We start from the raw sequence: 26812 nt of genomic DNA, 5'->3' as shown, positions 1-26812 counted from the left end.
TTCATAGAGTACATAATTCGGGTCACCAGACAACAAAAAATGGCCCTCAAAATGGATGCTTTTCATAAATGCTTGAAGTGTTGACTGATGAAGGCTTTTTATTTATTTTATTTCATTTCCAGCTAAACATATTATGGGAAAGTTGCATTGAGATAATGACAAAAAATAAGATCTCATATTAGTGTAAAAGTCACTGCTGATCAAAGAAAGTCCATGAATGTAACTGAATATTTCCCATTTTGTTTTGTCTTTGATAAGTTCTAGTTGCATTACTACACAAATTTTATATAATTTCATTGTAAATTATATTTTTACATCCCATTTTAAATTACCGTTAAGGATATTTACTAATTAAATATATTTGTAACATTCAGAAGTATAATATTGGACATTTCAAATGTGCTCAGAAATATGTGATTAAAAATTTTAAATTTATTTAGAAGTATGGTATCTACATTTTTAGATATGAATATAACAAATGTATTTAAAAGTATATGATTGAACATCTCAAATGCATTCAAAAGTATACGACTAAATGTCTTCAGTAACTTTAAAAATATACATAATTTTGAGACTGAACACTCCAACGTATACATATTTTCATTGGCCAAAAATGTTCTAATTAAAAAGAAAATTTTGTCAATTTCAATAACTATCAGTTTCATCTAAAAACATTGTGAAGAGTTTTCGTAGAATGGTTTAATTGGTAAGCGATTTGTGAAAAAAAAAATATTTTTTGGCTTAATTAAGACTCTATAAATTGTATTTTAAATATTAAAAATATTATATAAAATTGTTTTATATTTTTTATATATTTAAATGATATTATATAAAGAATGATATTGTACAGAGGTTTTTTAGAATTGTGAAAAGAACTCTTTGTCGCTAGGATCTCTAAATTATTACAGGTTTAAACTTTCTTCCAAGAAGTTTATATATATATATATATAGGCCATTAATGTGGGTGAAGTCGCCCAGCACATGATGGGTGACAACAATTCATAATCATCAGATCTACATGATATATGCGATCTGACGGATTGGATAGATATTCCTTCACCATAAACTCTTTTGTTTTTCCTTTTTTATATCTAGATAGTTGTTTTTTGTGACGCATTTTATTTTTTGAGAAGAAAGGAGAAAAAATAAATAAGTGGAAAAGGAAACAAATACAAAGATAATACCTTAAAAATAAAACAAATTTATAGTCAAATGAAGATAGAAAATCACATTTGCAAAAGCTTTTATAATTGTGTTGTTTATGGAGAAGAGTAGAAGCAAATAAATAAAATCGTAAGTCACATAGCTACAAAGAAGATGAATAGTTTTTTCTTTTTATATATCTTTTAGTAAAAGAAAATTTCCCAAAAAGTTATTAATTTTGATCTTAAGCTAGTTAAATATGAATTTAATATCTTTTTTTTTTTTAGCCAATAACTTTCCATAAAATAAGATAAAAATATAGTTTTAGTTTTGTATATAGTGATATTTACTATGCATTATTATATTGTCTTTTAATTATATTCAACCATGCTTAATTCATTGTGATTTGGATTTAAGAATAAATAAATAAAATCTTCTTAATTAGTATGCTATATTTTTTTTTTCCAAAAACAGATATATTAATTTAATATTTATATATTTTTTGAATCATTTTATCTCTAAATTTTGTGTCTTCTACTTTTGGTAAAAAATAGGTTCCTTCTAAAAAAACTCTTTAAAAAAAAAAAAAAAAAAAAAAAAAAAACACACATATATATAACTTATTATATTATATGGCTATGGTGTCTCATGATTGTGGGAACTTGTGCGGTCATAACATCTTGTACACCTTAAAGATGGGCCGTCAGAACCGGCCTTATGTATTTGTATGACAAGTGCTGTGTGTTTGTATGACATGTCATAATATGTAATGTTATTGCTTAGCAATGGAAATATTTTGTTATCTCAAGCATATTGTGTTATTTGTTCCCATATAGAAAAAGAGTATTAGTTTTTTTTCTGCCAATCGCAAACAATTACTTATTAGCGAAGATTATGAACTATTATCGAACTGAAATTATACTATATATGGTGCTCTTCTATTTCCATTTCCATTGTTATTGCATTGCTTATTAATTTTCCGTGAGGTAATTTAAGTGATCCTATCTCCTAAGGCAGCGCTTGCTGCTTTTTGCTGTTCCAATAATTATAAGTAATGAACTATCTTTGTGCTGACTCTGCTGCCCTTCGAATAAGTGCTTGAATCCATTTTTTCTTTTTTCTAAATTTTTTGCTTCCTTCTTCATTGCGGGAAGGAATTGGTACCCATAAATATTTAATGTGTAAGACTATTAAAATTGACTTGCACTTTTCTAGATGTTGAAAAATATTTGCATCAAAGCCTCCTACAATGATGGCAGGCAAACCCTCAATGATAGAGGCTTTTTTTTTTTTTTTTTGGTTGGATTGAAAGTCTTATTAATATGGTTGTGTGCCTCACCGTCTTTTTAATTAAAGCACCCTCAGAATGTTAGAATGGTAGATAACGCAGGAATCATATGTGTGCACATATGTAAAATTGGTCAGGACGTAGAAAGTCATAGTGATATGGTTACTAGAAATGAAACCTACATAATTTTATCAAATTTAATAGGTTATCATAATAAGCTCATTTTCCATAATAGACTTTTAGGGAGGTTTTCTATATAAAGGTTTTTAACAAATACTTATGACAAACCATTTTAACTTTTAAACTTGTCTAATCTAATGATATAGATTTGTTTTCTTTAAAGCCTTTAAATTTTTTATAATCATATCCAAACACCTTTTATTTTAAGTAAAACATAAATGACATTTATTTGATATGCATAAGTTAATTATTTTTTTAATCACATTTCTCTTTCCTAATTTATTTATTTTTCTATGTTAGAATAACATACTCCCACATGATCATTAGGTGAGGTTTGTTCTTTCTAATTTTTAGAAGCTATATTGACGAAACTAATCTCTCCAATTTTGCAAGTAAATTGCCATAAATTTACGCTTTCAGAGGCTAAATATATAGTTTAAAAAAAAAAAAGACTATGTATAAATAGATGGAACCAGACCTAAAATAAAAAAAATAAAAAAAGATACATAGAACCAATTTTTCTTAGTTCAGGTGATAGCATAATATGTAGTATTAAGTATCAACTAATTTTTATTTAAAAAAAAAATTAACTCTACATTCATCAAGTTGATAATTAAAAGTGTCTGGTTACATATATGTATATATATATATATATATATATAATTACAGTATTATATATATCATATCAGCTGTTTAAACTTGATATCGTTTAAGGTTCGAGAATCACAAAAACAAAAACAAACAAAAAAAAAAAAAGGTTTAAAAGTAAGATAATATCCACAGATTTGTTTTGCAAATAGGAAAATAAATAAATGAGTTGAGAGAAACATGATTGGAAGAATTAAATTGTGCATATCAAATAAATGTAATTTATATTCTGCTTAAAATAAGTGTTTGGATACAAGTATAAGAATTTTAAGCACTTTAAAGAGAAAATTTTATAATATTAAATTAGATAGATTTAATAGTTAGGATCATTTGTTAAAAAACTATATATTGGGAACGCTTCCATAGACTTTCAATATTAAGAAAAAAGATTATTACATAAAAGCAAGTGGGCCAAAACATGTGGATTCTTTTTTTAGTATCCACATTAGCATGTTTGGGAGGATAAGTTGGAAACTATTTCGCAAGACATTAATTCTATACAAGAATTTTCTAGTGGGGAATCCTAACTTTATTAAATTAATGGCTCTTACTTCGTAAATGTCAAATGTTGCTACATTTCATTTTTATTTTAAATTTTTAAATTTAAATAACAATTGATAATACAACAAATTGATAAGCATTTGGGATAAAAATATCCTGCTTTTAACTAATTTAGGAATTTCCCGATAAGAGACGGATTCCAATTCTATAATATATATAAGTTAGGTTCGGAATCTAGTTCATAAATAGAGAAGGAATGTGTTGATGTGACAAGTAAAAAAAATGTGACACCTTAACTATTAAATTAAATTTAAAATTGTAATTGAGTAAGTGATAATCCTTAGCACATGTAAGATATAGGAACTAGGTTCTCAGTAGATCAAAATCTTATATATAAATATATATAGATATATAATATTAATTAAATTAGTATATCCTTACATCGAGATGGCTAATATGTGATATGTATATAATTTTGATTAAATTAAGATTTCCTAATGTGATAATTACTATGTTTATGAGCCAAAAACAATGTTTAACATTCAAAAAGCTATTTCTCGAATGTTTAGATAATTTTTATAAAGTGCTATAGGCCTTTAGAAACATGTCTAATCACAACCAATAAAAAATAAATTTTTTAAGAAGTATTTTTATTGAAGTAAAAGTAGAAGTGAAAAATATACCAAACAGGGCTTATATATATTCTAAGCTCGAAAAAATTTGAGAACTAAATAAGATTTTTCTTTTTCAACTATTGGATCTAATAAGATTTAAAATTAAGTTTATTAATCATTAAGTCCTAACAAAGTTTATTTTTTCTAAATAGGATTTTAGTGTTGAAGTTTGGTGTGGTTTTGAATTCACTTGGTCAAAAGTGTTATACACAAAGTGTTAATCTTGTACACAATCTTTAATTCAATTTTTGATTTGGTGTTTCCGTAATTTTTGTTTTTGTTTTTGATATGGTGATATTGAGGTTTGTTACTACTTTTGTTAGAAAGGAAGAAGAATAAGATGAAGAAGAAGAGACAATGCTAAATTAGGCCACACAAACTAAACAGCACAATAATTGATTTTTCTTTTCATTTATTTGTTGCATATATAGATACAAAACTCATCTCACACATGTCATGTGTGTGAAACCAAATAAAAATCTTTAAAATTCAAAAATTACACATTTCTCATTCAAAATTCTGATACATAACCGTTCAACTACCAGCTCACATGTGAGTGCACAAATGTGGCAAAGGTTGGTGAGATTTTGAACTTCAAAAATTGTCTCCACCAAATCGAGTAATGCTAATTTGACTTAATGGAAGGCTGAGATATCTTCATCCAAATTGCTTGAATTTTGACATATGATAAGTTGAAATATTAAGGATGAAATTTAGAGAAGACTAAGTCCAAAAGAATTAAGTAAGGCCTCTAATTCATCTCAAACCCATGGTCCATAACTGTTGGAAATCTCAACAGTTATGCCAACTTACAACATGCATATTTTGGGATTCCCAGTCCTTTTCGTCATTCTTTTTGCTATATTTTCTTTCACATGTCTATTACAATATATCAAAAAATCGTAACCTAGTTCAAACAACCCAAAATATGATAGCTTCCACAATGGACCTATATTGTTGGAAACACAATTTCCAGTACATAGCCATTTTACAAAACAAAAACAATACCCAACAGAAAGACAATTTCTAAACTAAATATAACAAAACTTAGGCATTAAAAAACATTAAAAGTAACATAAAACATATATATAAATATTGCTTTAAGACATTCAACAAAATATTTCTTGAAAAAAAAAAAAGATGGTGCAAACCTTAGTAGACTTTAGCTTGCACAAGGTGACAAGATTACTACATTTTCAACATTTAGTATGTTACTAAATTCATATTTGACTTTTTTTAAATTTTAAATTTTAATTTTTTTATGTGATCTAATAGTTATGAATTATTGATTTAATTAAATAAAGTAAAGTAAAATTTACTTCAAACTAACTATATATATATATATATATAAATTTGATCTCATGAAACTAACTTTTAATTTATAGTGAAAGGTATCTAGATATGGCTGTGACTTTTAATTTATAACGAAAGGCATCTAGATATGGCTGTGGACAATATCTAGGCTCCAAGTAGATTTTTCATTTTAAACTTATAAATTAAAATGTGACTTATATCAACACTTCTCTCTCTATAAATTCGTTACATATCTGCGTACGGAAACAAGTGGGTCAACTATTGCATGCATCATGAGAATATAGACCTTACTTTTTCCTCCTTATAAAAGGATTAGCTTAGGTGTTTACTTTTCACTAAAAAATACACACGGGTGAGACTTTCCTGCAAGATATGTTTGCCGGCATCACGCTTCTGGAGGATAGAAGACAATCTAAAGTGTGAATGCATGAAAAAGTATGTCATCATCGTAGTTGTGATATTCTTAAGCTGTTTTTATGGTCATACCATGAAATTAAAAAAATTTAATACATTGAATGTCCACGTAGATGTTCATCCAAAGAACGGAACTTCCTCAACATTTGCCTTTTCAGATTTTCTGAAGATAAAACATACATATGTGTCTCAAGTGCATAGGCAATGTCAACTTTGGTCTACCTTAATTGTCATTATAAGAAAAGTAAGTCGTTGACTAGATTCTGATTTTGAAAACGTACACCAGAGTGGAGTTTTGTCTAGCTTTGCATGCGGGTTTGATTTTCGGTCATTTAAAATGGTTCTAGATCTTTCACACCATTAAGCACGAATTTTTGTTTAGACATTTTTTAGGACACTGATCTATCTAGTTTTTTCAAGAAAGAGGTAATTTTATCTATTTTATTTTTCACTTTTTAAAGTCACTGGATCTAGTTTTTTCAAAGAAGAGGTATGTTTGTTTATTTTTTTATTATTATATATATATATATAAAGTTGTTGGTGACACAAACAATTTACTTAACCCTTAAAAAAATAAAAAGGAACTAACAGGCGCGGAGTGTAAATAATTACCTAATAAGGATATTATAATTTCATAAAATCAAAATACATTGTAAAAAAATTAAATTAAAATGAAAATAAATAATTTTATATATATATATATACACTATTTGTCACTACTAATAAATATAAATAGAACAATTTACATTAATACTATTAAATAATTTATTTTTAAAATTTTAATATAAAAAATAATAAAATTTAATACTCTAATTAAAATTTACTACATATATAATAATAGTTATCATTAATTATGATAAATAATAATATTCTGTATAAAAACTTTAGCGCCTACTAGATATTTGTTTAATCAAATAAATAGTATACAGTTTCAAATATAAAATTAAAAGTTGCCAGCTGTACTCAATTATAGTTGTCAAATATTTAATATAAAAAAAAAAAAGTCTTTCCTTTGTTTTTTTTTCTTAAAAAAAAAGTTAATATAGTTGGCATGTGATATCTGAATGTCCTATCTGAACCAATTATGGATGTGTTTTTCTAAAACGTTGAGTAATAATGACAATTCTTAATGTGTAAATAGTTCAAATGACATCAAAAATTACATTTATCCCTGATTATGATAGGCTACGTACCAATATGAATTGCTGGCCTTCATTAAAAATATCATTTCAAAAAGAAAATTTTGGAATTTATCTTTCTTATGTCATGTAATATTCCCCTTTAATCAATAATAATAATATTTTAATAACAATTTCCTTAAGTGGTCTTTTACAAATTTGCTTTGGTCATATATCTTTATTTTTGCCATGTACAATATTACATAAAAATTTCATTTCAATATTGTCAATTCAAATACTGAATTTTAGACACTTATATAATTGTTTCCTAAAAAGCCGTTTAAAATAATTCATTGACCCTATAATTAATGTATAATATGTGTTAAAAACAAATGAAACCTATTAATTTTTTTTAGCTATCATGGTCACTCAAGCCTAAAACCTTATATATAAACAATTATGACCATTGGCACTAAATTATAAGGACGAAATGACATTCACTATGTTAGGAAATTTAAAAGTAAAAGTTATACAGAGAAAATAGGAACTAAATGACGTCTAGCTGAGCACTTTGTACCAAACATCTCTAATACGATTCTAAAAGTAACCAATCGTCCATACACGTATATATATATATATATATATATTTAGAATTCTATATCACATGTTATTGGAAAGTCCACCACTTTTTATTTTATTTTTTGATAATTCCAATTTGGAATCATAGCAAAAAAATACATCATTTAGCAACTCCATTTGGTTAAATTTATTTGTTTATGATTTACCCAAAAAATTGTTTCTTTATGTCTATTAGCTAATAATTACAGTGCTTTCCGAGTAATTTTGGTTTTTGCAATTTTGTCTGATCGTTTAGGGAAGAGAATGAAGCTGCCCGTAACCGGAGCAAACAAATTGATGTTGAATAATTCAAATTTCGTACAGCTAATTCAAAAGCAAGGACAGGTCCCCAAAACACCCCCCCCCCCAAGATAGTGAAAATGTCATAAATATCTGTTTTTGACTCTTCCAACCCTTTTTTTAAAAATAAAAGAAATTAAGAAATAAAGATTAGCGTCTCCATGCAATAGTAAATGATTATGTGAACATTAGTATTAGATCGTTATGCTAATTCGAATGCAAGGACGGGTCCTTTTATTGAAATGCATAGCTGAAATCTCATAAATGTCCATTTTGACTTTTCTAACCTTTGAATGGATGAGTCAAACTCAATTACGGGTTTGTTTTTCCTTTTTTGTGTTTTGTTTTTAGTTTGGTCTTTTTTTTTTTTTTTTTTTGGTTGAATTACTCAAATCCAACGCCTAGAAAGGCAAACATTATAACTAGACTCTCTCCATGGATCAGTGATTGTTTCACTTCTTAATTGCACAAGCAAATTTTCAATATTGTTGGAGTACATAGTTTTTAATCAAAAAGTACATGAAGAATATTTGTCCGAGTGAAAATTGTATATTTTTCATATTGACATCATAAAATTACGTATTTAAAAAATATCTTTTATTCCTTTTAGAGTAAAAATTATTTTAACATGATAAAAGCAAAATACAATCAAGATTTATAAAATTATAAGTCGAGAGCACGAACTTCTATCTTAAAATTGTTCAATGGTTTACTTTTATATGTCGGCTTAGTCCCTAAAATAAAATTACATAAAAATCATTAAAAAAAAAAAAAAACTTTGGAAGGTTAGAGAACGAGGTCAAAGAGTCTCCTCCCACTTCTTGACCCTTATAAACTATGCACAATGTTCAATTTAGGTCTGGTTTCTTCCAAAATAACCAATATGCCATTACTGCCAAGCTTGCAAGTTGCACAATGTATCAAATAATTTGTTCATCTGCCCCACCCTTACAATCGGTGACATAATTCGTCCGACCAAGACATAATACATAGAACATTTTTTGGTCTCTACTTTTAATTTTCTGTCTCTGGAAATAATTAATTGTGTACCAGCCCTAATATACTCTAATTGACAAAAGTATTGTTTTTTTTTTTTTTTTTTATAGAAAATATAATCTTTTAATGAAAAATTATGAATTCAAAATTTCCATCAAGCATACAACAATATATAATGTGACATTCATAACATAATCTTTAACAAATTAAAAGGAAATTAAACTTGCCTACTCCTTTTTTTTTTTTTTTTTTTTTTGGGGGGGGGGGGTGTTTCATTTTCACTTTTTCTATTGCATGCATGATTAAATATACCTTTTAGTTGACAAACTAAGGGGGAAAGAAACAAACGAAAAAGATGTGAAACTACAAGTAGTTAATAATTTGATATTTCCTGGAAGAAGCATAATGATGCCGGTAGCGGTGTTGACACATCACATAAAACTCCCTATTGACTACCCAAGTAGAGAATGACGTATTTTATCAAAAAAAGAAAAACAGAATCACGCAAAAAACTCCAAGGTAAAACAGTATATTCGTAGTTAACCTTACAAACGAGGGCTAAAATGGTAAAAGAGCAATTCACTTGACGGTCCCATTTTGAGTTTGACCAAATAACAAAACGTTAAAAAAAAAATAAAAATAAAAAAAAAATAAAAAAAAAAAATTGGATACCACCTTCATCTCACCAGTGCCAGCCACCCTACCCCACCTCTTTTTCCTTTCGTACTTGTCCTGCTTCCCCTGTTTCATTCATTAATTGCTTTCTTTACCCTGTTTTCCATGGAAACCATCCTCATCATCATCTTCTTCTTGGTCTGATTCTCCTTCCTTTTCCTCTGGTTTCTCAACAATGGAAAAAACCCACCCAAAGCCTGTCTTCCTTATCCTGCTAATCCTGCTTTCCACAACCATACCTTTCCCATCAGCTCTGGCAGTGGATTTCGTCTACAATGGCTTCAACTCCTCTGACTCGTTGCTTCTCTACGGCAACGCCACAATTCAATCCCGCATTCTGACACTCACAAACGACACAACTTTCTCCATTGGTCGTGCTCTTTACAGGTCCAAAATCCGCACGAAGAAACAGAATTCGTCCTATGTCTACCCGTTCTATACCTCTTTCATCTTCTCCATGGCTCCTTATAGGAACATTCTTCCTGGGCATGGCTTGGTTTTCATTGTTGTATCCAAAACCGGCATCGACGGAGTCAGTTCGTCTCAGAATCTGGGTTTCTTGAACCGAACCAATGATGGGAACCCAAATAACCATGTCTTCGGTGTCGAATTCGATGTGTTTAAGAATCAGGAATTTGACGATATCGATGACAACCATGTTGGGATCAATCTCAATTCCCTCAAGTCTACGGTAGCCCACTCCGCTGGGTATTGGCAAGACGACAGAAGTGGTGCTGCTGATGATAAATCACTCAAGAAATTGAAGCTTAACAATGGAGAAAATTATCAAGTTTGGATTGACTATTCAGATTCTTTTATGAACGTTACAATGGCGCGTGTGGGAATGAAAAGACCAAGTAATCCTTTGTTGAGTGTTCCATTAAATCTGTCCGATATTTTTGAAGATGAAATGTATATTGGGTTTACAAGCTCAACTGGGGCGTTAGTAGAAAGGCACATGATTTTAGCTTGGAGCTTCAGCGATTCAAACATTTCTTTAAGCGAAAGTTTGATCACTACTGGTTTGTCTTCCTTTGTTCTTCCAAAGGGTTCTTTTCTCAGGTCGACGGGATTCATTGCAGGGATTACAGTGGGAGGTTTTGTAGCTATTGCTCTCTGTGCTGTGCTTTGTTTCTGTTTGATGAAAAGACAAAGACGTAGAGCGAGGGAAAGAGCAGAAATGGAAGAATGGGAACTCGAGTATTGGCCACACAGAATCACATACCAAGAAATCGAGGGGGCAACCAAAGGATTTTCAGAGGAAAATGTGATTGGTGTTGGAGGAAATGGAAATGTCTACAAGGGTGTTTTACCTTTAGGAGCAGAGATTGCGGTGAAGCGCATTTCTCATGAAAACGATGGAATGAGAGAATTTCTGGCTGAGATTTCAAGCCTAGGAAGATTGAAGCACAGAAACTTGGTGGGGTTCAGGGGTTGGTGTAAAAGAGAGAAGGGAAGCTTCATGTTGGTCTATGATTATATGGAAAATGGGAGTTTGGATAAGAGGGTTTTTGATTGTGATGAAAGCAAGATGTTGGGCTTTGAAGAAAGAATTAGAATTCTTAAGGATGTTTCTTCTGGAGTCCTATACTTACATGAAGGATGGGAAGCCAAAGTCCTACACAGGGACATTAAGGCAAGCAATGTATTACTAGACAAGGAAATGAATGGAAGGCTTGGGGATTTTGGATTAGCTCGGATGCATGGCCATGGCCAATTGCTTAGCACCACTAGAGTGGTTGGAACCGTGGGGTATTTGGCCCCGGAAGTGGTTCGAAGTGGCCGAGCCTCGGCTCAAACCGATGTGTTTGGGTTTGGGGTATTGATACTAGAAGTCATGTGTGGGAGGCGACCTATAGAGGAAGGCAAACCACCTTTGGTTGAATGGGTTTGGCAACTAATGGTTGAAGGGCGATTGGTAAATGCCATTGATGAGAAACTAAGGGCTAAAGGTGAAGTTAATGTGGAAGAGGCTGAGAGAGTATTGCACTTGGGGCTATTATGTGCATATCCTGACCCAAATGCTAGACCAACCATTAGACAGGTTGTGAAAGTCTTGGAGGGTAAAAGCGAGCTCTATGAATCTGAATGTGAAGGTAATGCGTATTTGCTCCAAAAGATACAAGCCAAGGATAGGTGGTCTGACTTCTCACAGAATTTTGGACGCGGATCACACCCTACTTTTGAAGATATTAAGCAGTCTCTGTCTTCTTCAATGTCTCTCTCTTGGTCCAATACTACCGTGGAGGGTAGGTGAGTTGGAAAGATGATTAGAGCGTGATGATTGAGGGCTATATTTTTGGCTCTAAAAGCCAATTTTCGATGTCTGTCTTGCACTGCCAGGATTAATGCTTGTGGATGGAGAGGGAGATATTTTATGGCAAGTGAAATCCAAAGGCGCACATGTTAGGAAATGGGAAGAACTGGCTTTATGAGTTTTTGTCTATTTTACATACTTTGTTAGATTATTCATTCACTTTGTGGGTTCTTCGAAGCGATTTTTTATTGTTTGGTTACATGGAAGATTAGAAATTTTGTATATATGTATCATATACTAACTTTATGCTAATATTAAAGTATAAATTCTAGGTTATGATTCATATCATGGCACTTGTATATATATATATATATATATATTATTGTATTGTTTTTGCTGTGATATCTATCTATTCAATCCCAAGTCTTTTCCTTTTGCCTCATAAGTTGTACTGAGTGAAGCTGATTTCTTCCTGTTACAACTTTATCATCGGATAAATTATTCTGTCCTTGTCCAAATCGTGTAGAAAACCATATTGCAATTGCCTTTGAAAGGTAATGATGCTCTAAAATGATTGCAGTTAGGTCAAGGGTTTGGTAAGAGCAATGGAAGCAAAATCAATCTGGCATGGTAGGAAATAAAAAATCACTTTTTGTTTATTTAAGCTTTTAGTATAGGTAAGAAAAACCAAATTTGGAAAGGCAAAGTGTTTCCGTAATTATTGATAATCAAAGGAAAAGCAGCAGCATATAATTATTAAAGAGTACAAATGAATAAAAATCTTTAATTGCAAGGTCTTATGCAATGATTCAGCAGTTAAGGAAAGACTCTGATCCATGGTTTTGGTAAGAGCAATGGAAGCAAAATCAATCTAACATGGTAGGAAATAAAAAATCACTTTTTGTCTATTTAACTTTTTAGTATAGGTAAGAAAAAGCAAATTAGGAAAGCCAAAGTGTTTCCGTAATTATTAATAAGCAAAGGAAAAGCTGCAGCATATAATTATTAAAGAGTGAAAATTAATAAAGATATTTAATTGCAAGGTCTTATGCAATGATTCAGCAGTTAAGGTAAGACTCTGATTCATAGTTGGGCCATACAAGTTGGTATGTTCAATAATTCTGTTTGGTTTCCCTAAATGGGGATTTGACAATAGTTTTTTTCAAACAAATATCCATGTACAAATCAAAACTTGAAAAGTAGTAAAATTTTTATTTTTTATTTTTTTATTTTTAAATCTAACGAACAAAAATACCCTTAATTAAATTGAAAATTACAAAATAATTTTTTTCTTCCTCTTTCTTTTTTCTCCTTTCTCAAATAAACATCTATTTTCCTTTTGAGAAAAACATTCTCCCGTTCTTCTGCTCTTACTTTTTTTTTTTTAATATTTTTTTCACTTTCGAAGCTAAACTCAAGTAAAAATTTTCTTTTTTTTCTTATTAGATGAAACATTGGTGCGAAATGATGTGAAATTGTACAAATAAACACCCATTCTTTTATTTTCTTACTTTTGTATTTCTTAAGATTTTTTTTTATATGGATATATAATAAATTAGTTTATAAGCTATTATATTTGAGTTTAAAGATGATTATGTGACATATGTTGTAAAAATGGGAAAAAAAATTGTGTAGAACTGAAAAATCGTGAAAACTAGTCAGAGTAGAGGAAAATTGACGAAAAAAATAAACTTCCGCTATTTTTTGCCAATTTATCAGTTTCCATTAGTTTTCCGCTAGTAGGAAAATGTTCTATTTGGCAGAACAAAAAAACAGAATCAATTTTTTTGACATAGTTAATATATTTGTTTAGTATTATTCATATTTTTATATAGTTAGTTAATATGTTTGTTTAATATTATTCATATTTTTATATATTTATTAATTTAATTTAATGTTATTCATTAAATTTTGTAGTAAAATGAAATATAATAATATTATCATTGCGATTTTATACGATGGAACATTGATGCGAAATGATGATGGTCATTGGGAGTATCAAAATGGTAAAAATATAATAGTTTCCGTCGACAAATGATGCACAAAATCATAGTTAGAGGATGAAATTTTCAATTTTGTTGAGATAGACCGAACTGAATATTTGCTAAAGCTAAAATTGATATATTGTTCTTCCACCGAGATGGACGAGTAGATGAGCCGGTAGGCCAAGGATGCAATGCATACCATCTCAAAATGAAGATGTTATTGAACGTAAATGTAGCCGATGTGGTAATGTTGGACATTATAGACAGAGATGTACAAATCTATTGTTTTATACTTTGAATTAGGAATTTTTAATTTAGTGTATCATAGTTATGCATTTTAAATTTATATCTTTCAACAATTATCATATACTTATGGATATGTGTTCTACTCGATAGTAATGCTTTTTTAAGTTGTGATAATGATGTAGTACATACTTAGAAAATTTAGTTTAATAATGTAATCCTAAATTAAAAGAGGCATTATGGGAAATCTATGAAAAGGAGAAATTTGGGTCATAAAAGAAACCAATTACAAAAGATTGCTTGGAATGTCTCAATTGTTTTGAAAAAGAAAACAAAATGTATCATACTTTCTTTTTTTTTAATTGGTTAATGACTTTAAAAGTCAATACATTATTTTACAGAATTTTAAATGTCAATGATTTTAAATCTATCCGGTTTTTAATCATTGAGTCTATAATATATTTTGTTTCCACTCTCATTTTCAATTTTTTTACCTCAATATTAATTTACTTTTCTATTGAAACAGGCTTTCCGACTAGCAGAAAAATCAATTTGCTTTAGGAGGAAATTTTTCCTGCTGGAGGAAATTTTTTCTGACAAGTGAAAAAATTTCCAGCTGCTATAAACGAAGTGCACCTAAGGGTATTGTGCAAAATTGAAATCTAATAAAAAATGTCTCCTTCTCAAGAAAGTAAATTAGTTATCTACATCAAAATCCATCATCCTCTTTGTAAAATGAACATGAAAACCCACATTATCTTTACATTCAAAAGGCTATGAATATGATGAAGTAAGAAAACAATAATTAAGTTACAAAAACATAACAGTTAAGAAGATGTTATATTGTTCATCAATCCACCACCTAACTTATATACTTAGTTCCTTATCATATGCCTCATGAGCATATTTCCTTCTAAAAAATACTATGTCGTCTTGTGTAAAGTTCATGGGGTAATCCCGTATGTAAAAACTCCATGCATTTGAGCACAAAAATACCACAGTCACCACTACAAAATGCCACAAAAATGCATTTGTTTTAGTTTCAGTATGCAGGTAGGAGAGGGAAAGAAAGAGAGATCAAAGGCTTAAACCTTTTAAAGGTCAAACTACGTCTAATAATGTATACAGAACTATCATACATACATAAATACCAGACCAAAATTGCTAGCCAATTAAAACAGAGCAATGTTTATGCTAGTAAACACATGACCAGGGAGAAAGAGAGAAATAATTAGAAGTTAAATGCATAACTTTAAGCAGATTATGAATACAGTCAAACGATAAAGACCTTCAAAATTTCAAGACACAAAATTACTAGCAGATTAAAATAGATACGCAATGTTTATACTACTAAACAAATAACCAGGGCAAAAGAGAGAAATAATCAGCCATTAAATACATAGCTTTTAGTAGATTATGAATAGTTAATCATTAAACAGTAGACATCTAGGATCACCTCTTCTTTTCACTATTCCTCTTTTCTCTATGCTAAATCCTAAGACAGATCATGCATTATCCGACATTAACATTCATGAAACCATGAATAAAAAATAAACAAATTTTACTGGATAACATATAAAATAATAAAGAAATTTTACTGGATATATAATAAACAAATATCCATTGACCTATATCTGGGCAGCTCCAGGTAGGAAGTAGAAAGTTGAAACTCTACTTTAGTTGTAATATATAGGTGAGTGTGGAAGACTTTTTGGACCTTTCCTAGTAAATCTACACCAACGCGATAGCTTCCTAGAGCAATCCAGTCTAAAAATTAAGCTATCATGTGAATCACTTGCATTCAACATCAACCAGTACACACACAATGACAAACCTTCTATTCCCACTTCCAAACCTCTGTAGAAAACCCATAAAACCCATAGAACCCATGATACTGCAGAAATTGAACAATTTGAAAGAAACAAAATTCATAATTTCGTTAACTAAAGAGACTTACACAACCATCGCAGAATGATTTGGTGGTTGCGGCAGCACTGGCACGGACGCAACCTCCTTCAAAATGGGGCCACCGATGGTGTTTCAACAAATATTACCGTTGCCAATATTTTGTTCTGCCTTTTTCTCTCTTTCGCCTATTTATAAAGGCTTTTCAAACCAAATAAACGATTGGATACAGAGACAGAGCACTGAGGAGGCAAGACAGACTGAGAGAAGAATTCAGCCATGGAAGCCAAGCCACAAGGCAATTGATTTATCCTCGCCATCGATGCAGTTTGTAACTTTTTGAGAAGGTTTTTCTATTTCTTACTTGATAGATCTAGGGCTTTTTATCTTTTGTTTCTTATTTTTGAGAGCGAGATAGAAAGCAAAGCCATGGGGAAAGTAAAAAGCAAAGCCCTAGCTGTGTTTTGAAAGGGAAAGTAGAGGGAAAAAAAACAAACGATAAAAGAACAGAAAGAAAGAAAAAAAAGAGTTTTGGTAGAGAAAAAAAAAGAAAAAAAAGAAAAGAAAGGTATTTTGGTCTGAATATGTTAAAAGTTGGCTAGTTTTTAAAAAACATAAAAATTTTGCCATTTTTCAAGTTTTGATATGTACGGTGTTTATTTTTCAAAAAAACCCTTTGACAATAAGTAACAGGCCGTTCTTTTGGATGAGATTTTTCTGCAGAAGTGAGGTTGAACCATGTCACATAAAACACTTGAAGAAAGAGGATCTAGTAAAAGTTTTCCTTGTGGGTCATAAGGACAATGGCACACAAGCATAACCCGCCCTGATCATGGATTTGGTATACAATGTCACAAAGCCCCCTTTGGTTAGGGTGCTCTGAATATTTTAAGTGTTTTTTATTTTTTTAAATATTTAAAATAGTTTAGAATTTTGAAATATTAAATTACATAGTAAAAATAACAATAAGATGGAGCTAGGTTTGTTTAATTGACTAACAGTTAATATCTTTAAATAATATTGTAATTTTTCAACAAAAAAATTATAATCATTATCTTTTTTTTTTTTTAGCCTTTAATAAAACTATAAATAGATTGGCAATGGTGTATATTAAAATGAAAAAATAAAAAATACCAGAACAACTTGATTGTATTTGTTTAATTAGGAAAGTAATTTTTAAATGAACTTTTAGAAGTTTTAAGTATTATAGCATGTAATTTGAATCCTTTCCATTTAATAAAAATTATCGTTTTTGTTCATTGCTCCAGAATTCCATGGCTGACCCTGCACACATGCATACTGAAAAACAGAGAACGTAGCTTAATACTTTCACAACATGATTCCATAATGTAAAACAGTAGTAGACTGTAGATAGAGAGTAGGAAAGCTAAACCCAAAAATGAAAGAAGAATTCTACAAGAAAGTGTATAAAATGTATTAGCAAAAGGGCTAATATATATAAATATGCGATAGCAAAAAACATACTTTACCACATATATCTTCTAGGAAACTGGTGTTTGGTTTTAATGCTTGGGGTTTATAAATGAAGGATCTGGAGATGAAAAAAATAAATAAAAAAAATAGTGGAACAAAGGTCAAGCAGGTAAATTTTAAAAATTTATAAAATGCTTTTATAGTTTTGATATATTATAGATGGATATGGTATCAATACCAATAATAATAAAACGAAAAATACCTCTGAAGCAATTAGAAGGAAGATGCAAAATTTCTTTTTATCAAAGATTTTTTTTGTCAAGCTTCCTACCAATGAATTCATTGGACCAGTGGACGTCAATGGAATATGTGGATTAAGATGTATTTTTGTTTCTACCTTGTTCTCAACACATGACAAGACAGAAAGTTTACGTATGTTTTGTATTTTTTTCTTTTTGCTTTTATGTCATATATAAAAGCCCATTGATTAGTTAGCATTTTTACTCACAAATCTAGTTATTTAAGTTTAATTATTTGTTTGATATCTTAAGCTTTTAATATTTTTGTTGAATTTTGCTCTCTTTTTTGTAGGAATGCTTCAATTTTGCTTTTTAAATAATATTTGCAAAATATGAAAGTTTTGAGCTTATTTGGAGTAATTTCTTGATAGGCACGCTAGAGACATGACCATAAAATCTTAATGAACCTAGGGGGTGGTGTGCCCACTTAAAACGGGACTACAAGAAAAATGGGAATTAGCGATTAAATTTTTAGTGATCAAAATTTTTTAGTCACTAACAGAATCCATGAGCAGCCAAATTTTGGTTGCTAAATATTTGGTAGCTGATGTAGGGAAAACTTTGGTCAACCACTTTTAGCCATTAAATAATTAGTCACTTATGATCATCTTTTATGACCAATAAATATTTGGTCACTAAAGGCGAGGGCGGGGATCTATTTTCGCTTTTTTTTTTTGCAGGAAGAAGATCTTTCATTGATCAAAATATTTGGTCGCTAATAGTTGTTATCAATGACCAATAGTTTGGCCAGTGATAGTCTTAAATAATATAAATATTTGATTTATAACAACTAGTAGTTGTTGGTCATTGAAACTACATATCAGTGACCAATTTGATGATTGCTAATATTTTAAATAATAGAAAATTTGAAAAAGAAAACATAGGGTAAAACCCTCTAATGACTATTTAAATTTGATCACTAAAAATATTAACAATGACCAAACATTGGTGGTTGAACCTTACAACTGCTAAAATAATAAATAGGTAAAAAAAAAATTAAAGTGTAGAAAAATTAGAAAAAAAAATATAAATAGATATTATAATATTCAATCAATTTTAGTTTTTAATTAGTTGTGTTCAAAATTATAATTGTAATTAAATATAAATTATAATCAAATAAGGTATTATAATAGTAAATATTTATAAATAAATAGTTGTGGTTCTTTTAAATCATTATAATTGAAGAAAAGTTATAAATGAAATAAAGTAGATAAATGAAAAGTATTTAAAAGTAGCCCAAAAAAAAAAAAAACAATTGAAAAAGCTAATGAGAGAGAGAGAGAAATTGAGGAGCACAATTAATCTTTCATGAATAAAATAATAAATAAGTTAAAAAATTTGAATGGTCAAAAAAGTTGCCTTAAGTGGGTCTGCTATTGATTTTTTTAATTTTTTTGTTAGAATTATAATAGTATTATATAAACTAAAGGAATGGAAAAGCTTAACTTAATTTTAAAAAAACTTAATAAAAAATTATACATATAAAAAATCTTCATTTATTGATAATATATTTTATTTTTTAACAAAAAAATTGGAATAAATAATTTGAATGGTTCCCCTAGTTAAAAAGTAAAAACTAAAATTATATTTAAAATATATATATATATATATATAAAACTAAAACGAAAATTTTATACAATCCATTTTACTACCATTGGCTGAATTTAATTTTTCGTTTGTTTTGGTATAATATTGATTAGGGATAAGACTTTCATGAATACAATTTAAATCTGCACCTGAGTCTAAAAGGGCAGTTGTTGTTAATTGAAAATCTTTAATGATTATGGTGATTTTGATGTGCCATTTTCTAAGTTTGATTTTTTGAATTGAAGCTAGACAATTATCACGGGAAGATCCTTCTTCCTGTTCATCAGGTTGATTAGGACTAAGATTATGAGGGTTATCTTGAATAAATTGTAATCGATGTTTGATTAAATGATTTTCCATTTTTAATTCTTTAATTTCAGACTTGATTGTTTTAATTTCTGTTTATAAATCTTGAACAGTTGCATTTTTGTTTTTGGATTTATTAAATGTTTGTAAGGCTTCTGTTAAACAGATTTTTTGAGTACTTTTATTATGTTGATTTGTTTCTTTGTGATTATCAGTTATTATCTTTTTATATTTTTTCATGTATTCTATTCGTTCATCAGGATTTTCTAATTTACTAAGTAATTCTATATCTTCATTTTCTGTAGAATTAGTTAAGACACTAAGTGATTGATTACAACAGGTATCTAGACAACAAGCATCTAAACATCCTAAAGTAATTTTAGGGTTATTTGTGTCACTAGTGGATTCAGTGTGAATACTTGATTCGTCAGAACTTGATTCAGTGTAAATATTATTGTCACTATGTTCACTATCTGTGTTATGTATACCTAAGACATTGATTAAATTTTGTTTTTGATCTTTTGAGATCTCTAATTGTTTGATTGTTTGCTTAACTTTGCATTGATTAGCAAAATGACCAAATTTATTACATTTAAAGCATTTGATTTTAGTATTAGGTTTTGAATCTGTTTTACGTTTATTTGATTTGTAGAATTTATCAGGATTGAGTTTATTAGACTTATGGGTTTTGTAATAAGGTTTTCTAAAAGGTTTCTTATGAGACTTGTCTTTGATTTTGTTTCTCCTAGAAGGTGCTATTGTAGACAGACCGTATTGTTGACAAAAGTTTTCTAATTCGTATTTAGTTTTCTTTTTATCATTATTTATATATATATATATATATATATATGTGTGATTTTGCTATGGATATGATTAATTTCACTTCATATGGTGAAAAGCTAACGTCAAATATTATTTCAGAAATGTCAATTTTGTATGAAAGTGGATAGATTTACTATAAACACTTGTTGTATGGTAAAGTATTTACTCTGGTACAAAACTGGCCCTTCCAAAGTAATGTCAGACAGCAAATTCTCATTTTATACAATTAATGATATATGGGAAAACTATATATATTAGTGTGTATATGTGTTTTATAATGTATTTTTTTGCAATATGTATTTATAACAGTTAGTATATTTTTATGAAAGCAAACTTATATCAAAATTTTATTTATCCACAACTATTATTTATTGATATTTAAAAGCATATAGTTCATTGAAGTTTGACAAGATTTTTTTTAAAAAAAAAAAAAAAGAATTTTGTTTTAATATGTTATTAAAATTATATTAGTCTATTTATTATTTTTAAAAATTAAAATTTAAAAGGATCTATAAATTTTCTTTTTCAAATAAACAATCTAAGAGTTTTAAAAAAATACCTAACTTGGTTATAAAAAAATTATCAATAATACTAGAGATATTAAAATGTTCACCAAATGATTTAGCATATGACAATATTTAATTAGTTTATTTTTTAAATTTACTTACATATTTAAGGATCATTACTTATATTTAGGTTATATAAATATACTAATAATATTATTATATTAAAATATATCATTTGATAAATATTTTTTTGTTAACATTTTGAAATATGTAGCAATACTGATAAAATTATACTATATGTGCATACATTTTTCAAATATATATATATATAGTGTTTTTTTTTAATATATATTTTTTTATATTTAGAGCATCTACAATTGGGAATATGAAGTGCTACTTATGTGGTATAAAAATTGACATCTTTTAAAGATAGTGAGCATAAATGTAAAGTCAATTTTAAAATTATTCTTCAATAGTAATGTGTAAAATGATATTTATAGTTATTAATTAATTACTTGTATTTTATTAAGTTTTTTGTTTTTTGAAAAATATTGACTTTTAAAATTTTTTTTAATAAAAAACTTACAATGATTGACAAAGCCTCCAAAAGTAGAAATCAACTTAGCAATATCTAGTTTTTCTTGGCACATCAACTTGACTGGTTTGATATATTAAAAACAATTTAGAAATAGATAGAATAATTTAAAATGCTCCTAATATTATCAAATAAAATCTTATCCTTAATTATTTTGTTGATATATACTGACAATTTTATATTTATAATTATTTGTTGATATATACTGACAATTTTATATTTACAATAATCTCTCCTAAGTGAATATTGACTAATTAAGCCAACATAACTCGACACACTAGCAATTTTACATATATTAATTAATTTTACCCTCTTTTTTTAATAAAAATGATTAATTTTAGATTGGCTAATTGTATTTTTTTTCCAATCCACTTCTATAGTAATCGTAACTTTTTAAATTTATTTAGAAATAAAATCCATAACACCTATATGTATCCGTAGATATCATAGCACCTAAAGAGGTGCTAAATCCATAACACCTAAAGAGGTGATAAATATCTCTGTACATTTCGTACTTTTCTCTGCCTATATCATGCATTTGTGCATACCTTTGTAATTTGTTTCTTCGATGCACTGTTTGTAATTTTTGTAGTTTTCTCTCATTTATTTTAGTTATGTTTAGAAAACTAATCACTGGGTCTGAATCATTTATGATGCAGAGTTGCCTTTCCCTCATTATAGCTCTTTATTTTACCAATGTGTTACAGTTTATTAGATCTCTTAAATCGTTTTCAATTATTGCATGATTTGTTTGTAAAATGTCATTTAGGAAGCTTTCAAGGTTAATTGTTTTTAATGAATATTCCATATATTAGCGATCGGGTTTAGTTTTCATTTTTTATGATTTTCTCCTAAAGTATATATTTCATCTTGATTTTTGAGTTCTTTATTCATTAGGATCTGGTTTGGTTAATTGGTTGATGTGCTATCTATGATTGAGTCTCATCAAATTTAACCTCTTTCATATGGTACTAGTTAGTAAATAGATATGAGTTTGTAGATGTATTTAATTAGTAGTTACTATTCTTCTTTATATTCTTGGCTACTCCTCAATTTTCCAAGAAAATTTGACTTGATAGTGATAGGCCTTTGATCATACATATAAAGTTGATTTATGAAAAGTATGGGAAAACATGATTTGCTGTAATATTCATTGTTATATAATACAGCTTGATTAAATCCTGCATGTTTGAATTTGATGTTGTCTGGTATCATTCTGCTTAATTTTGTTTCCCTATTTGACTCCAATAACTTCCGCTTAATTATTGAAGCTAATAGTTTTGTGTGTAACCATAGTAATTTCAGTTAATGGATGTTTTTTATCGATTTATATAATTAGAAAAACTAAGCAAATTAGTTACCAGTCAGAGATATCTTTGGAGTTTTTCTTCCCACTAATCATAGCATATATACTATACTAGTAAAGGGTACATACACATATTAAGGATTTACTAAAAATAAAGAGGTGATAAATATGTCTGTACATTTCCTACTGTTTATTATTTTTCTATTTTTCTTTCATTTAGTTTGGTTATGCCTAGACAACTTATCACTAGATCCAAATAATTTATGATGCAGAGTTGCTTATTGTTCACTATTGCTCTTTATTTTAACAAGGCTCTACAGTTTATTGGATCTCTTAGATTGTTTTCACTTGTAGCATGATTTGGTTTTAAATGGTGACGTCCATATATTAGTCTTTAATGACCTTTCCATATATTAATGATCTAGCTTGTTTGTTTGCTTTTTTTTTTTTTTTTTTTTTTAATAATGATTTTCTCCTAAGGTACGTATTTCATCTTGTTCTTTGAGTTCTTCATGCATTAGGATCTGGTTGGGTTTATTGGTTTATATGCTATCTATGGTTGTCTCATCAAATTTAACATCTTTTATATGGCACAGGTTAGTAAATAGATATGAATTGTAGATGTATATAATTAGCAGTTACTCTTCTTCTTAATATCTCTGGCTGCTCATCCACTTTCCAAGAAAATTCAACTTTACAGTGATAAGCCTTTAGCCACACATATTAAGTTGGTTTATGAAAGATGGAACAACATGATTTGCTATCACTTGATTAAATTCTGCTTGTTTGAATTGGATGCTGTCTGGTATCATTCTTTTTAATTTTGTTTCTCTTTTATAGTACAATAACTTTCTCTTAATTATTAAAGCTAATAGTTTTGTGCATAAATTATACATACAACAGACATAAAATTGAACTCGTTATATGCAGTTACTCAGAGAGAGCAGATGCTATTGAAGATTTTGGCAGAGGCCGTGGAGATGTATTTATATATTCTGAAGATTTGGCAGAGGTAATCACATTATGCATCATGCAGCTGCTTATTCTTGTCATTTATTTATAAAGTGCTAATATCACTTACATTGCTCACCCTTAATAACCATAATAATTTAATTTTAATGGATGTTTTATGTGGATGTATATAATTAGAAGAACTAAGCAAATTAGTCACCAGCCAGAGATAATTTGCTAAAGGTGGGTCATGCTTCATTGGTAAAGCTATCAACTTCTATCCTAACTCCTGGATCACGTGAAGGTGCAATTCCTTTTGAATTATTGTCCATGAAGCCTTTGGTAACACAGCCAGAGACTTAGGAATTAACTATATTATGACCATTGGAACATTATATTGCTTGCTTAATCCCAATTACTATACTACTTATTTATAGATTATGTTCTATTCTGTTTGGGAAATACGGAAAATTTCCCTATTTAACTCACCTAGGTAAATTGAAAATGCTAGAAACTTCACCCTTTTTATGGTCAATTTATAATATCAGATTAGAAACTCTAATTTTATTTGCTACATTTTGTGGGTGGGTATTTTTATTTGTGCATTTGTGCATGAGGTTCAATTTATTTGATTATCCAGCTGAAACCTTATTCTACCTTGGCATAGCTAACCATGTTTAATTAGTAAAGCAATGTCCTTTATTTAACTATGGAGAAAAATATGCATTTTTTTCTCCATTGGTTGGAGGGAAAAAGATGCATTTGGGGATTGCCCATATGCTTCTATTGCTGCCTTTTTCTTTATTTATTCTAAGTGAATGTACAATTCCTATTGATACTTTGAGAAAGTACTGACCACTTTTTGATTTGTTTTGTGAAAGTACTAATGTATTATTCCTTTAGTTGTTCTATGCATAAATGAATGAGACAAATGTATAGCAATCAAAGTTCTTATGACTCGTATGAAGACCTTTTCTTCTTCACTCACAATAAGGTTTAGTGAATTCTTATTTAAACTAGATTAGAAGATACACACACTTAGTTGTCAACTCATAAATCTAGATGCAACTCAAATGCTTTATGTGAAACATTGTATAACATGAAGATGAAAAATGAAATTAATTAATCATTTGGAAGCATCTTTATGCATTGAACAATCCAGTGAGTGTGTTTCAACCTTCCACAAAAAGATATGTATACTAGCGATTATTATAGAATTTGTAATCTCCAACATGTTTAAGTGTTTTACATGATTTTTTTTTTGTTTGATTTTTTAGTAAGATTCTTTATGCATAAACAAGTTTATTTTGAGCATATAAATTGAAGGTATATCTGTTTTCTATATTTGCTTTTCTTTCTTCAAAATAGAGTAACTATGGAGACGCAGAAGCAAAAGAGCACATGTTTAAGCAGGCACAATTGTCAAAGACAAGGCAGCACCTGATAGAAATCCAAATTTGATAGAGGTATCAGAGATACTTATCAAAAAAGAGAAGCTACCTAAGAACTATTCATGTCCACAAGTAGAGTGGTGGTAAATCTTAACTGTATTCTCTTTTCTTCTTTCATTTATTTATTTATTTTCTTTCTCTTTTCTTCTAATTATGCCTATACCTTTCATTGCTGTTATAGCCTTATCATCTGATCAGGAATAAAAAATGTCCTACAAAAACCATTGCTGGAATTGTTATTGAGAATAAAGAACCATTGAAAGGATGGATGAACTAGGGATAAAAATCATTTTTAACTCGTTAGCATTGGAACTGGTCATTGTCTTTTTAGGAGGTCTCATTGTTAAACCATGACAATTTTTTTTTCTTTTCATAAAACTATTGTTCTCTACCTATTGCCATGTGTCTACCATCACTTTTTTAGAATAAAATAAATTACTAGTGCACTTAATCTTGAGCTCTTTGAATACTGGATAATAGGATGTGGAACGCTCACCTTGTTTGCTATGTTGCTATTTATGTGCCCAGTGGACCATATAGTCTTGTGAGTCGTGACTAAGCATCGTAAGAAAGAAATAGACCCATTTTGGATTGGTTTTCATTGTTCCTAAGGCATATCAAAATTACATTTTTTTATTTCATCCTTACATTAAAGATTTTTGTTCAAATGTAGTGTATGGTTGGTAGTAACTATTCATTTTTGGCATTTGGTGGTTTAAAATTCCATATAGGTTAAGTTGCACTTGGAATTTTATCTTAAAGTTATTTTAGCAAATTGTTATAGTAGGTTGGTTTTCACTTAATATTAGTTATTCTATTTTTCAGATTTTAAGTTTCAAAAGACCAAGATCATGTTTAATGCAACGACAAGTTCAATGCAACATTCACCTCCCACTTACACCATTGCCCACCAGCATCGTCGTTACTCTTAGCTGCATTTTTTTATATATTTTATTTTCTTATATTGTCATTGTTTTAATTGTGCAATGGCTATTATATGTATGTAATGACATTATTATTTTATAAATAATATTTGAAATTTTGGTATTGTAAAAAATTTTTAATTTGCTTTTATATATTATGTATTTTTGCACCAATAGTAATTAATAAATTTAATTTAAAAAATATAAATAACTAAATTAATTGGCTTTTAGTGATCAACTTTTGGTTGCTGAAAGTGTATGCATATTGGTTGGTAAATAATGGAGTGTTCAGTGATTAGCAGTGTTCTAAAAGGCGTAAGGCGTTGCAAGGTGGCAATGTCAAGCCTTAAGCCTTATAAGTCTAGGCGTGAAA

The 26812-nt window shown here is 28.8% G+C and overlaps 1 protein-coding gene and 2 long non-coding RNA genes across 3 annotated transcripts; 2 read left to right on the top strand and 1 right to left on the bottom strand.

Moving 5' to 3' along the window:
• Positions 1 to 9858: 9858 nt before the first annotated feature.
• Positions 9859 to 12469, top strand: LOC107424954 (L-type lectin-domain containing receptor kinase VII.1). Its single transcript, XM_016034865.4, has one exon. The coding sequence runs from the start codon at positions 10045 to 10047 to the stop codon at positions 12124 to 12126; it is 2082 nt and encodes a 693-aa protein (XP_015890351.1). The 5' UTR covers positions 9859 to 10044; the 3' UTR covers positions 12127 to 12469.
• A 2548-nt stretch (positions 12470 to 15017) lies between these two features.
• LOC112491886 (uncharacterized) lies at positions 15018 to 17093 on the bottom strand. The gene is made up of 2 exons (XR_003056228.3): positions 16312 to 17093; positions 15018 to 15361 (listed from the first exon to the last, which is right to left on the bottom strand). It is a non-coding gene; the product is annotated as an uncharacterized LOC112491886 (long non-coding RNA).
• Positions 17094 to 22321: 5228 nt separating this feature from the next.
• LOC125421840 (uncharacterized) lies at positions 22322 to 26567 on the top strand. Its single transcript, XR_009635207.1, has 3 exons — positions 22322 to 24126; positions 25434 to 25599; positions 26342 to 26567. It is a non-coding gene; the product is annotated as an uncharacterized LOC125421840 (long non-coding RNA).
• The last annotated feature ends 245 nt before the right edge of the window (positions 26568 to 26812 follow it).

This window comes from Ziziphus jujuba, chromosome 1 (assembly GCF_031755915.1).
Source record: "Ziziphus jujuba cultivar Dongzao chromosome 1, ASM3175591v1".
In the NCBI taxonomy this organism is placed as follows: Eukaryota; Viridiplantae; Streptophyta; class Magnoliopsida; order Rosales; family Rhamnaceae; genus Ziziphus; species Ziziphus jujuba.
The sequence above is the reverse complement of the archived record's forward strand: the minus strand, read 5'-3'. Positions and strand labels throughout refer to the sequence as shown.